At 31.7% G+C, this 12,012-nt stretch overlaps 1 protein-coding gene across 1 annotated transcript; it reads right to left on the minus strand.

Moving 5' to 3' along the window:
* Positions 1 to 6,787: 6,787 nt before the first annotated feature.
* LOC145242316 (uncharacterized) lies at positions 6,788 to 11,292 on the minus strand. Its single transcript, XM_080105323.1, has one exon. It carries the CDS (start codon positions 10,949 to 10,951, stop codon positions 9,818 to 9,820), a length of 1,134 nt encoding a protein of 377 aa, XP_079961449.1. The 5' UTR covers positions 10,952 to 11,292; the 3' UTR covers positions 6,788 to 9,817.
* Between the last annotated feature and the right edge of the window lie 720 nt (positions 11,293 to 12,012).

Raw genomic sequence — 12,012 nt, forward strand, 5'->3', positions numbered from 1 at the left:
TGTTAGGTTTTAAGATTTACACAGTTTAATGATTAATAATATTATAAACATTTATATATTAAATATGAAATACGGTTTTACTAAATATGTACGGGTGTCTATTTTGGCTAATTACCGCCTTCCATACTTTTGTTTGGTAAAAAGAGACAAACAAGATATCGTGGTGGGTCTACAAAATGTTTATTTTTGTGCAATAATATTTTAATCGGTTCTTATATGGCGATAAAATAGCTGGCAAGAACCATCTTTATATTAAAATTTAATATTTGAAAATAAATTTAAACACCTTAAATCTTTAAAACTAATAATAATTAAAAACAAATTTTTCATCGTACGAAAATAATGAAATTGCGAGACGAAAATCGTGTTTACATAATTGGCGCTTTAAAATAACGTTTCCATGTTGTAATCATTGTAAAACATATGCGTGTTTAAGAAATCAACTAATAATCAGATTTTCGATACTTACAATTTTAGAATGAAATTACATATAAAATGAAGTTTCCGTAAAAATATATGAGAGGAAATACTTTTTTTAGTGCGTGCCCCCCCCCCATATTTACTTTTTCGAAATTTGAACTAAATATATTCAAGTCTATCGAAATTTCTATTTATTATGAAACATAAGAGTTCAAATAAGTAAACATATCACGTATTGAACAAAACCTTACCTTGAAGTTGCATTTAAATTTAATATTATTGTTTTTTTTTAATATCGTTTTTTTTTCTAATTAATATATATTATTATCAGTCGAATTGCCACGAAAAATAAACTTCGTAAAAATTTAATTTTTAAAAGATTAAAACGATTAAAATTTCATTATTTCAAAATGCTCCGTTACAACATAGATTTTTAATATTATTAGTTTATCTTGTCCTTCTTTCTTTTAAATGGTATAAAAGTTATATTGATAATATTAACTCATAATAAAGTTACATCGTGTTACATGTGTTACAGTGCAATGCAACACCTCCTATATGTAACACGATGTTGCATTTCAGTGAAAAGAGAAAAGGAACTGGAACGAAGAAAGAGGAACACGGACACATGCGTGAGACGAATATAAAGAGAAGTATATTTTATTGAGACAGGAAGAGGAAGCAAAAAAAGGCATTATGGGATTACAACGTAAAAGGGAGGTAATCATAAAAGGATCTGTGATAAGAGTTATCGTACTTACTTTCAACAGTGTGGGGGTGGGGAGGGGGTAATTCTATGGTGAATTTTGGAGGTGGCTATATTTCATATTTTCCTTCTTATTATTGCCGATATATTACAATAAAGTACAGATCATTCTCTTCAATCACTTTTCTTCTCCAAGCATATCTTAAAATAATAGACAATAAGAATAGCAGTTCAGGTCACCACGTCACCATTAAATAAAAAGCACGTCACTATCCCACATGTTTGACATTAAAAGTACTTACTTTATTTCTTTCATATTTTAACATGATTGACATCACGTTCAATTATGTATTTAGTTATATTATTTTATCTTTAATAGGAAACTTTCACATCCACACAACCAAAAGGAATATTCTCTGAATACAATTTACGAGCACAGCAAAATAAAACCCCTCCATGCAAGATGCCTGGTACTTTATATATATATATATATATATATATATATATATATATATATATATATATATATATATATATATATATATATGTACGAATTACCCCCTCCCCACCCCCACACTGTTGAAAGTAAGTACGATAATATATATATATATGTATATATATATATATATATATATATATATATATATATATATATATATATATATATATATATATAATGATTCTCGTTAGTTTAGCGAAATATGCTTAACGAGCCAGTATTTTGGTTTATTATGTAATCAAAATCTCCTTGCTTTATAAAACATTAATAAATGAATAAATTAACGGACTGCAATGGCATTTACAATATTTATCAGAAAAATAAATGTATGCATCTATAAAACTCACGATTTGATATTTCAACTTCATTATTTTAGTTGATTATGTGGTCAGAATATATCATTCAACCTTACGTGTGGTCATCATAATTTGTGGATGAATTGATTGACAAGAAACAAGTTTGTCTTAAGTGAAAATTTTAAGTGGAAAGAATTGATGCTTCTGTATTATAACAACGAAAAAATATTGAATATCAAATAAAACAAATTGTACCTACGTTGTCATGTCACAAATCGTAACATATAATTGTAAGTATAGACAGCTTCATACTCTCGAAAAAATTCCATCAAAAATCTAACAGCCAGCCGTAGTTCTCTCAAGAATGTGCTGCTACCATAGCGCACAGAAATCACTTTTTCCATTACTTCCAACGATGTACTGTGACTAAAACCGCCTTGAGGAATGCCAGCAACCACTGTAAAAGTTAATAAAAAAATGCAAGAGAGTTGTATGCTCAGTCTGTTAAATCCAAAGTAGCTGAGCAGCGGCTAGGTTCCCACCAGTTTTTGGCAAATAGCAAACAGGGTATTGAACAGAAGTGTGTGCTCTATCCCAAGCATCATCAATGGCCCTGAGGTAATCTCGTCAGCATTAGACAAAGCCAAACTCTTTGCAGGTAATTCTACCCTATGTGACCGAGGTCACCCCCTGTATTTACTCCTGTAACAGAAAAGACGCTATGCGACCTAGAAATACCTGTGAATGATGTTGCCAAGCTAATCAAGAACCTTGATTCCAGTAAAACAACTGCCCCTGGCAGCATTCCAATTATAGTGTTGAAAACGCTTCAACCAGAACTAGCCCCCATACTTACAAAACTGTTTAAGCGTTGTCTTAAGGAGAATTGCTTCCAAACACCCTGGAAAACCTCATCAGTATGCCCATTATTTAAGAATTCAGGTGATCGGTTATTTCCCTCTCAGTACAGACCAATAAGCCTCCTGTGCGTTATGAGTAAGTTGCTTGAATCTGTGTTCAATAGAGAAGTAGTCAACCAGCTCGGCAGAAATAACCTTCTTAGGGACATGCAATATGGTTTCCGTTCTGCTAAATCTACAGCAGATGTGCTAACGGTTATATCTCATAGGATTAGCAACTCTCTCGACAAAGGCTTCCTTTCTAGGGCAATTGCTCTTGGCATATCAAAGGCCTTTGATAGGGTATGGCATAAAGGCCTACTTTACAAGATTTCCAGCTACGGTATAGTTGGAAATGTTTTCTCAATTATTAAATCATTTCTCTCTGATAGGTTCATAAGAGTAGTGGTTGATGGGCAGAAATCGGAAGCTCACAGAATTAATACTGGAGTTCCTCAGAGGTCCATTCTGGGCCCAACGCTCTTCTTGATCTACATCAATGATCTCCCAAAACACATACTTAGATCATTCATAGACATTTATGCTAATGGCACTACCATCTATGGCAACACATCAAATGACTAAGTTCTCTCTGATTCTCTCTCCTCTGATCTTGAGCATGTAGTACAATGAAGAAAGAGGTGGCTGATTACTTTTAATGCATCTAAAACAAAGCTTCTATCTTTACATCATCAACCCTCTGATCCCTATCTGGCATCAGTTGAAATGAATGGCTCTCGTCTTGAGGAGGCTCCATGTTTCGACAGGCTTCTGAGCTTGACCTTTACTCCTGATCTGAAATGGAACACATGCATCAAATTTGTTGCCAAGGTCGTTGGGAAAATGGTGGGATCCTTCTACCGCTCCAGTAGATATTTCACTCCTGATGCAATTCTCAGATCAAGTAAAGATTAGATACCCTGTAGCAGAAGACGAATACTAGCACACATTTCAAGCGACACCAGTTGTTCGCCCTTGAAATTGCCGTTGTTTGTAAACACGTTAAATTGTTGAATGTTCACGAGCAAGATGTTTTAAAAATATATTTACAAAACTAAAAAATATATATTTACAAAACATGTTTTTTAATATTAAATATTTACAAAACTTTTAAGGATTAAAAAAACAAACTTTTTTCTATTTACACAAAACTTTTTAATGTAAGTAACAAAGCGAATGTAATTTAACAAAATATATTTAAATAAATGCGTATCTTTCTGAGTGCGTTTTTTTTTTTTAAATATATTTACAGAACTTTTTAATAAAACTACTGATAATAATATTAATTATATAAATAAATAAATGGTAAATTTTTACGACGTGCCCCAGCGTAAACACCCCTAACCTCTCTATGTTAAGAACAGCTTTCAGAATAAAACCCCCAACGTCAAAAGCTGTTCTTTACATGGGTAGGTTGGGGGACGGTATTTATTCCGAAAGCCATTCTTAACATGGGGTGGTTGGGGGTGTTTATACTATGCTGGGGCAGGTCGTAAAATAATACCAAATAAATAAACCAACGTTATAACTGAGAATTTCGGATGATGTCAATTAAAAAATACATAATTTTAAAAATATTTAAATAAAATTATTATAACCAAACAATGGCAGAAGCAAATATAAACTGACTTGTTCGGATTTTTGCAACCAAGATTAATGTTTATTTTTACCAACAGCAATGTCAAGGTCGAACAACCGGTGTCACTTGAAATGTGCCCTAGTATTCTTCTTCTGCTACAGGGTATCTATACATTTATTTATTATTTCAGAAACTCCAACTGAGATATTTTTTGTACTTAGTTGACCGAGTATATTCACCAGGTAGTTTTTGAAATTCTTTTTCAGGAATCATGTTTCTTTTATAATGACTTGAATGATGGAGATCTTCTTACAATTCCAGTTTCTTTTCCTGTCATGCATAATAACTTGTTATTTTATTATCCGATATTCAACTTTTACAGATGGTTCAGGGGAGATATATACAATTCTATTTACACATTCCATTATACTACTCTGTATAGTAGGCATCCCCTAGCAGAACCTTACAACTGTATGTTGGGTGGCTCACATTTTCTACTTTACTTCTCTTAGAAGAACTTGCACATGGCCGTTGTGGAGACAACTCCTCTTCTTAGAAAGCATTGGCCACCACAAAAATTGAAAACATAACCATACGTCTCAATAAGAATCTACAAATTCATTTCCGAAAAAAAAAAAAAATACAATAAAGCCATGATTTTTCTTGACATATAAAAGTTAATTTATCTACTGCAACCAATTGTATGAGAATAGGTTTATTTTATTCTCACTACAGTAATAAAATAGAGACACAATTGGAAATTGGATTGTCTTCGAGCAGTCAAGAATATCTAAAAGATCAATTCAAATACATTTATCACACTCTAAACATTAAAATAGTATTTTGCACTAAACATAAGCAGGAAATCTATCTATATTTATTCTTTCCTATTAATCAATAATAATCCTATTTACTGAACAAAATAATTATTAATACAAGCCATAGAAAAATACATACACTATAAGAGGAAGGACGACTGAGATAAACAGTGAATGATGAGAAAGAGTATAAGAGAAACGGGGTGATGTATAGAACAATAATAGTGAGAGAGAGGTAAATAAATGAAGGAAACGAGAGAAAATAAATAAAAAAGCACAAAAAAGGGGAAGGGGAAAGAGTGAGAAAAGAAAGTATTCTGATTTTAATTGACTTTGTGAGTATTAGAAAAGCAATTGTTTGATGTATTTATGTTACAGTTGCTAATATGAAATAAAGCGTGAAAATTCCTTCTACTTCCGTTTTTATGAAATAAAATATTGATCAGGATTAAATATGAAAATGTAAGAAATCGATTGATATTAAATGATGTTGGAACATAATTTATATAAAACCTCTAAATGCATTGGAGAGGAATTATCCCACAATAATCAAAATGTTTAATCTTTTGATTTATGTTAACGCAATATTTACATGAATTGAGTTAATAAGCATGCCATAGCATTCATTCATTATTTAGATATCTTTCTAACAGTGTTTCCTTGTACAATGAAGTAAATGGTTTCTCTCTAGCATATGTTACTATAAATTTTGACTTTATTGAAGAAAACTTTCACAAATTTACAGGAACATAGCTTGTTTCTAATATGTCAACATCTATAATATACTTCTGGGTTTGACCTTTACTTCTGACCTTAAATAGATAACCTGCATCAAATCTATTGCAAAGGTTGTCGAAAAAATGATTGCACCATTTTAGCACTCCAGAAGGTATATGACTGGATAAAATTCGTCACATACATAAGAGCCAGATATATCCTAAAATGGAGTACTGTTGCCATATATGGGTGGGAGCTGCTCAAAGCATCTGATCCTGCATTGACAAAGTTCTAAACCAGCTTCCAAACCTTGTAGGTGATGCTCTTTTTTCTTCCCTGCAACCTCTTTCCAGCAGAAGAGATATTGTGAGCCTGTCTCTGCGCTATCATTATTTTCATGGCAAGTGCTTGTCTGAGCTAATTTATAGTCTCCCTTGTCAACCTTTCACAAAAAACACTTATCTAGCTACAAAGACCATCAACATTTTTTCCTACTCTCTATCTGTGCCTTAATCTAAAAGCAAATTTCATGAATAAAGCTTCTTTCATAGAACTGCCCGCCTGATTACAATATGGCCGTCTTCAAGTCCAATGTAAATAAGTTCTTGTTGAGCCGCTTTCTAAATAATTCATTTCTACTCCCATTTCTATCACTAACTACTAATATGCTATCGCCTTAGTGACTATCGTACACTCATTATCCCTTACCCTCGTGTGGCTTTCGAGCCTTGATAAATGATGACCGCCATGAAAACAAAATGTGCTAACATGTATGATATTTCAATTTTTGGTTTAATTGATAAAGAAATTCTGCATGGTATAGAGTATACAAACACAAACTTCAAAATTAAAAGGCAAAACATCAAATTTAATAACAATATGATTTTTCTTGTTGTTGGTTTAATACATAAGTAAATTATCTGGAAAATGTTATATTTTACTGACTTTTACAATATTGTCATTTTTCTTATTTGTGGCCACTTTTACCTAATTTAGTAAAAAATAAAAACAAAAATGAAACTTAAATAAATTTACTTAGTAAGCGTTAAACAAATGCAACTAATTTACAAAGTCCTAGAAATGTTACAAAATTAAATTAAATATTTTTCTGAAAAAAAAAATGCTGATAACATCATTGATAATTCAAAGTAAAATGTTTTTCATTCTTTTATATTACGGTCTTTTGTCCAGTTGGAGTTTACCATTATCATTTTTACAGTGGTATTTTTCTAATACCACTGTAAAAATGATAATAGTGCAAGTGAAGTGGTATTTTTCTAATACCACTTTACCTGTACTATTTGTACCTTTGAATGCCTACTATACACTATCCTCGAGTGTCTAAGGTCTCTCTGTACAGGAGTTTGTCAGAACAATCTGGCATGAGGATACTTTTTCCATAGAAATAAACCCTGACCAAATATTCAAAATCACATAGTATTCGCAGCCCAAATAAGATCTCCTCACTACGGCTACTCCACAGCTTTTCCGAGGAATGGTGCACCTTCTCCAAGTGATATTACCTCAAGTAATAGCACGAAGCTGGATACTCCACCAGACTAGATAAATTCTTGTCCTGGAATCCAGTAAGACCAAGAGACCAACATGAAAGATATACTACAACGTATAAAAATGGTTAATTGGGAAGAGGAAAATTGTTCTCAATTCTTTACTAACTCAATGCTTGAGAGATAAAGAACTTAAATGGAACATTCGAATATCTATGTCTCTCATATAGAATTCAAGTGTTAGCCCCAGGTTGTGGGCCCCTTGATTTCTGAGAACTTCGACTGAAGTAAAATAAAACAAAAAAGTAAAAATAAACGTTTGCATAAATTGGCTTAGTAACTTTAAAATGAATATAGTTGATTTCCAAAATCTGAATTTTTTCAAAAAGATACGAGATAGTTTTATAAAGAAAAATAATAAAAACATGGTTGATAATTAAAACCAATAAAATGCTTTTCATTTTTTATATGGTGGTCATTTTTCCTGTGGGCTTTTATCCAGTTCCTCTGTATTGGCAAATGTCCCTGCAAAAGGTGGCTAAAAGTTGTTTATTTGTATTTAGAATTATTTACCACATATTTTGTAAGTACACGACTTTGCTGCAATGGTTTAACACGTGAATTGCTACAAAGTTCTAAGTATGGCTTCTATCACATGTGACTTATGAAATGTCTGCTTTATTTTTCTGCTAAAATAATCTTCCAATTTTTTACAAACATATGACATGAGTGAATTCTGTGTGAATAAAAATCTGCAAACCTCAAAAGCATGTGACTTCCTTCAAGTATGAGTTCGGACATGCTGATTTAAAATTCTTTTTCCTCGAAAAAATCTTATGCATATTTCACTAACACACAGTCTTTCTCAAGTGTGTACTTCTTTTTGATTTTTCAAGACAATTTTTTTATAAAGTCTCATACAGCTCACAAGAACTTATTTTGATTTTTTTTATTATCAATTTTGGTTGTTTTAGCTGGGGATGAGGCATCCTAATAGATGCAAGACATTCACCCACAATCTCATACATTCCAATTGAGAGATCATAAAAAAAACTCTAACCATACCGCTAAGTGAAACTGTTTTAATCACATGTACACTTGCCAGGTAGTTCCTGAAACTCTTTCTTGTTAGTTCATCTGCTCTCACAATTACTGGAATGGAGATAGTCCTAAGATTTCAGTTTCTTTTCCATATGGTTTTGGATGTAATCATGAGTTAATTACACTTTCTCAAAAATGATTAATCACTTATTTTGCATCTCTAATGTGTATTCAAATAGGGGTTAATCTCCATTTTTTAATTTTCTTCAAATGGAGATGAAGCATCATACTAGATGCCAAACATTTATCTGCCATCTAATACATTCCAACCGAGGGATCTTTGTAAGATTTTAATCATTACTGCAAATGCAGTTGATTGAATTTTTCTGGCACTTGGTTCACCAGGTATATTTGCCAAATAGTTTTCATGAAAGCTCTTGCATCTATAATTACTGAAATGATGGAGATTTTCCTATGACTTCAGTTTCTTTCATCTCTTATATAAAACCCTTGGACTTCATTATGTTTTCCCTCTCAGCTCTGTATAACCAAGTAATATTCGGAACACTAAATTGTACTAAAATTGTGTCTTATTGCTTCTTGTATTCTTCACTATATCTGGTTTAATCTAGGTACATAGAATTGTATAGTCTTGGACATGGTGTATGACTTGCTTCAATGTATGTTCTCAAGACTTGCTGCTGCATTCAGTAGTCAAGTATTTACAGACAGTCCAGTGGAGATTAATCAAAGTATGTATTCTTATATGTCAAGTTAAATTCTTTTTCTGATAAAATGACTTATTACAGACTAGTGGAGGGGGAGGGGAGGGTACCCAGCCTTTCCCGGTTGTAAAATGAACTTAAATCTATTTAAATTTATGCAAATTTCGTAATTATTACTACAGAGCCAATTCTTGATTAAATATTTAAGTATAGTGCTGATTTTAAAAGTAAAAAGAAAACAAATAACCTGGGTGTCATAAGCTAGAATAAAAACCAAAACATTAAATGCTCTAGTTATGTTTGGAGCTATTAACAAATAGGTAAGAAAGATTTAATGCTTAAGCTATTGATAGATAGATAATAAAGATTTAAAATAAAACTACATCAAACTATGAATGAATTTGCACATTTGCAAAAGTAATAGAAATATGTTGGCAAGCTAAAATGAACATTTTGTCTTTCAACTTGCCAACATTTTTCTGTACACATTCATCCAAAGATTCTTAGTGTTTGATTACTATTTCTTATAATTTCAGTGTTATGTAACAAGTAGTTTAAGAGTTTATCGATTAAATATTTTCACACAGACACACACATACACTATTTTATTTATGCATATTTCACAATAGTTTTTCCAGGATGTGTCTGCTTTATATGTCTTGTATGGGATGTTTTATACACAAAGGAAATCCCACAAAATTCACAAGAATATGGTTTCTCTCCAGTGTGAGACCGAATATGGATATTTACTTTTCCTTTTACAGTAAAAGATTTATTGCATATTTCACAAGAAAATGGTTTTTCACCGGTGTGCCGTCGAATGTGCATTTGTAATGTAGATAACTGTGAAAAGGATTTACTGCATACTTCACAAGAATATGGTTTTTCTCCTGTGTGTGTTCTCATATGTGTTGCTAAATATGACTTCCGTGCAAAGCAATTCCCACATATTTCACAAGAATATGGTTTCTCTCCAGTGTGTGTTCTCATATGACTTGTCATGTCTCCCTTCTCTGTAAATGAATTCCCACAAATTTCACAAGAATATGGCTTCTCTCCAGTATGTCTCTTCATGTGTCTTGTCATGGCTGACTTCTCTGTAAAGGAATTCCCACATATATCACAACAATATGGGTTCTCTCCAGTATGTTCTCGGATGTGCTTTTGCAAATGAGCTATCCGTGAGAATGATTGGCTGCATATTTCACAGGTAAATGGCTTTTCTCCACTGTGTATTATCGCATGTGTTATTAAGTGTGTCTTCTGTATAAAGGAAGTCCCACATATTTCACAAGAATATGGTTTCTCTCCAGTGTGAGTTTTCATGTGTCTTGCCAAGGCTGATTTACGTGTAAAAGTATTCTGACAAACCTCACAAGAATAAGGTCTTTCTCCAGTATGTGTTCGAATATGTTGCTTTAAATGTCCTTTTGCTGAAAATGCTTTACTACATATTTGACAAACATGTGATCCCTCTCCAGTATGTACTGTCATATGGCTTGCTAATGTGCCCCTCTGTGCAAAAGAAGTTCCACAAATCTCACAAGTATATGGCTTCTCCCCAGTATGAACTCGGATATGTTGTGTTAAATATTCTTTACGCGAAAATGATTTATTACATATTTCACAAGAATATGGTTTCTCTCTTGTATCCACTTGGATATGTTGATTTAAACTATTTTTCTGTAAAACTGTACTTCCATATATCTCATCAATCCCGGTATCATGTTTCATCTTTGACATTTTTTTGGGCAGAAATTGAACTATATGTGTTAAAAATAAAACTGCTTATATTAAAAGATATTTTGTGTATCAACCAACAATATTTCTTTTTCGTGTTAATTTATATGTTTTTGACAGTTTGCATTACATTATGATCAAAAGATTTTATATATATGCTGCAAGGATGTTAAGCAAGATGTAAATGTGGGAGTAAATCAGTATTTATTTTAATGTCTTCAAATATATTTTAACATGAAAGTATTATCTTTGTATTTCAAAATATTTCACTCATCAATTTTCCAGTTTTTATGAGAAATCATCATAAATATTCATGTTTGTAAAATTGAATTTTTCCAACTTGAAAATCTGTAAAAGAAAAAGAAATTAACATAAAAAGATAATTTACAAATGTTGATATGTTTATTTAAATTTCGAAATAAGGACGTTGGTTAATGCAGTAATTCATCTTATTTTTGACGTGTTTTCTAGCAACATAAAATTTAAGCTAAGGTGTTTATCTGATTATTTTATATAGATTATTTGTTTAATTAAAACAAAGAATATATAATGTGTTTGTTTTAATTCCAGTAAACTTGCTATATCGAAAAACAGAGAAACCTTATATTAAAAGAACAAATTAACATAATTGTCCCACAATGGTTTCAAGACATCAATCTATTGGTTAAGAGAAAAACACCTCAACTCTTGAGCCATGTATGAGACATAAAAAGGAAGAAAATCATACGTATAAAGTTTAGAGGAAAGATTTGATAAATGCAAAGAAAATGAAAAATAGAAAGAGAAATAAGCTGTAAAACTTCTGATATGCATTTCTCAGACAAATGTGACCCATAATACTTGGTCCATTAGAAAAATAAGTAATATTTTTCTAATGGACCAGTAGAACCAGATGCTTTTGAAGTGAGAAATTCTCATTGTAGATTAACATTTTAGAGTAATCGAAATCTGTGTGGTAAATAACTGCCTTCTAGCAATGACTATCTTTTAAGTCAGCCATTGTTTTTATTCTCGGTATATTACACATTTTTTTTCTAAAAGTAGCTGTAACACATCTTCTACTG

The sequence above is a fragment of the Euprymna scolopes genome, chromosome 21 (genome assembly GCF_053919585.1).
Source record: "Euprymna scolopes isolate OS-2025 chromosome 21, ASM5391958v1, whole genome shotgun sequence".
Taxonomy (NCBI): Eukaryota; Metazoa; Mollusca; class Cephalopoda; order Sepiida; family Sepiolidae; genus Euprymna; species Euprymna scolopes.

What these genes read in the sequence shown, in the direction of transcription:
- LOC145242316 (XM_080105323.1), bottom strand. Translation starts at nt 10,951, where the DNA reads ATGTCAAAGATGAAACATGATACCGGGATTGATGAGATATATGGAAGT.